Raw genomic sequence first — 2,500 nt, forward strand, 5'->3', positions numbered from 1 at the left:
CTATTACTACTGTTACTATTAGTACTACTGCTACTAATTATAACAATAATAATAATAATGACGTTAACAAGAACGACAATGATAATGGTTATAATGCTAATAATAATACCAGCAATTACAATACGAATAGCAATTAATAATAACAATTAATACAGATACTAGTAATAACAAAAATAATAACAATAACGATGATATTAATAAAACAAAAAATAACAATAACGATGATATTAATAAAAAAATATAAACAATCAAAAAATATATGATATCAATAACAATAATAATAATAGCAACAGCAATACTAGTAATTTCAACAACAACAATAAGCATATCAAAATACATAGATTTTGAAATTCTTGAAGAATAAACAAAAACAAAATAAGCAAATCACGAACCTGCAGCTTGGCGAGGACTTCCTCGTGCGCCTGGAGGAGCTGCGTCGCCTCCTCGAGGGTGGAGCCGAGGTACACCATCCCCGGCGTCAGCTCCACGACTCTTAGCTCCAGCCATTCAGCGCTCTGTGGGAGGGAGAGTGCGAGGATGAGGAACGGAAATGTGATCGTCGTACTTATCTACTTTATTAGGAAGTGGGAACGGGAGGATTTTTGCTTACGCCTGTTTGTACTGTAGATGTTGGTGTGGTATTGTAGCGTTTGTCTCTGTGTTTCTTTCTCTTTCTCTTTCTTTTCTTTCTTTCTTTCTTTCTTTCTTTCTTTCTTTCTTTCTTTCTTTCTTTCTTTCTTTCTTTCTTTCTTTCTTTCTTTCTTTCTTTCTTTCTTTCTTTCTTTCTTTCTCTCTCTCTCTCTCTCTCTCTCTCTCTCTCTCTCTCTCTCTCGTATACACACACTTCACACACACACTTGTAAGGAGCTCCTGCTGATAAGTGTACAAGGGAGACGCCCACCATATGTTACTGGCAACGTGGCCACTGTTAAGGCGAATAATATATTAACCGTAGTTTTTAATACCCTGGAAATATGCTATCGAACAGAATTAAAGAATATCACGAGACTTTTCAACGAATAATTGCCATGTAAATCTCTAATTCATTCAGAAAAGGCATTAATAATTATAGGCCTAGGGTACGGTTGTAAAGGTCTTGGATGCTAATGCACTTCCCTTTTAAGACCTTAACGCTTCTCCGCCCACTACCTGTTATTTAATTTTTCTATTCAGCAGTTTGTTTGTTTTTATTCTTTTATACACTGTTTTCATTTCCTCTACTTGGGGCCCTGAATATTCACATTGGGATATGTACAGATTTACTTTTCTTATGCTGATTGCTATCTAATTTCAAGTGAAGAAAACCAGTTTTATTTTCATCAATAAAACATAACCGTGACACTCGTAACAGAACAAAAACAGAAAAGAGCCACCTGCGGAACACACCTGGAATAGTCACCCTGTGCGATGGAGTAAGCTTACCCTCACCCATTCCCCATCAACCCCGTGTTATAACCGAATGCCCAGCCGTTCCAGCATACCCGGCGAGACGGTCCGCAGCGCCTCGCCACAGGAACCTGCTAACAAGACATCCCCTCAAAGACACCGCCCAACCTGACGTCCTTTGCACGTCTGGGTAAGCACGTCGATATTCTTTTATTCCGAAGGCGTACTCTTCTCGAATATCCTGTTTTGCCCTTGGGTACTGGCTGACCTGAATTCCGCTTTATGAGAAATAATATTCAATACATAATTTGCCTCAGTGATGAAGAGTGGATTTCAAATACTGATTTTTATTTCGTACTTCCTATAATTCCTATACTACTAAATCAAGCACAAAAATAATCAGACGATCAGAAATATCACCATGCTTACATACTGCCACTGAATAAAACAGTAATTCGCCTTTATTGCTTCGTTCCTCCAATATCTCTTTTTGTCACCCTCTCTCACTTGACATCCATACATACTCTCTATTTTTTTCTATTGAAGCGACGATGCGCTTGAGAGGTTAGTACTGATTAAATGCAATATGTCTGAATAGTATTCTCGTCTTCGAAATAATCATCATTACGAATTTTGAGATTAGATGAATATCACGAATATGACAACACATCGTTAATCATCACAAATCTGTCAAGTGCATCTCCGCCTCGATCATGAGGAAAAAATAAAAGAAAAAGGAAAAGTCTAGTATTGTTGCATCATTCACACTTTTATCCCTGTCTTCCTTCAAGTGAACGGGTCTCGGGACAGCAACAGCCGTTCATGGTCAGAGCGAATCGGGCAAGACTGAGCAAGACTACTTTACAAGGGTGACGTCATGGGTCCGTGTGAAAGTAAATCATCTTGTTTAAACACATTTGTTTGATTCTTAAAGCGGTTTGACTACTTTTACCTGCGGATAATGATAAAAATGTTTTCATTCTTCGGTAAAAACGTTTACGAAAAGTGAATTCTTTACGGCAAAGGGCAACGTTACTGCATTGCTCCGTTCTTCGTTTTTTTTCCTTTACGTAACTCTATACCCATCACTTGCCCTCCACTGTGTTATTACGTG

The 2,500-nt window shown here is 38.0% G+C and overlaps 1 protein-coding gene across 12 annotated transcripts in view; it reads right to left on the reverse strand.

Annotated features, from left to right (window-relative positions):
• LOC113819544 (titin) overlaps nt 1-2,500 on the reverse strand; it is a 228,235-nt gene that overhangs the window by 74,201 nt on the left and 151,534 nt on the right. For all 12 annotated transcript variants that reach the window (XM_070128134.1, XM_070128140.1, XM_070128138.1 and 9 more), the window contains one exon: nt 393-515. In XM_070128134.1, coding sequence (XP_069984235.1) covers nt 393-515 — 123 coding nt within the window. The remainder of the gene's footprint in view (nt 1-392; nt 516-2,500) is intronic.

This window comes from Penaeus vannamei, chromosome 12, assembly GCF_042767895.1.
Source record: "Penaeus vannamei isolate JL-2024 chromosome 12, ASM4276789v1, whole genome shotgun sequence".
In the NCBI taxonomy this organism is placed as follows: Eukaryota; Metazoa; Arthropoda; class Malacostraca; order Decapoda; family Penaeidae; genus Penaeus; species Penaeus vannamei.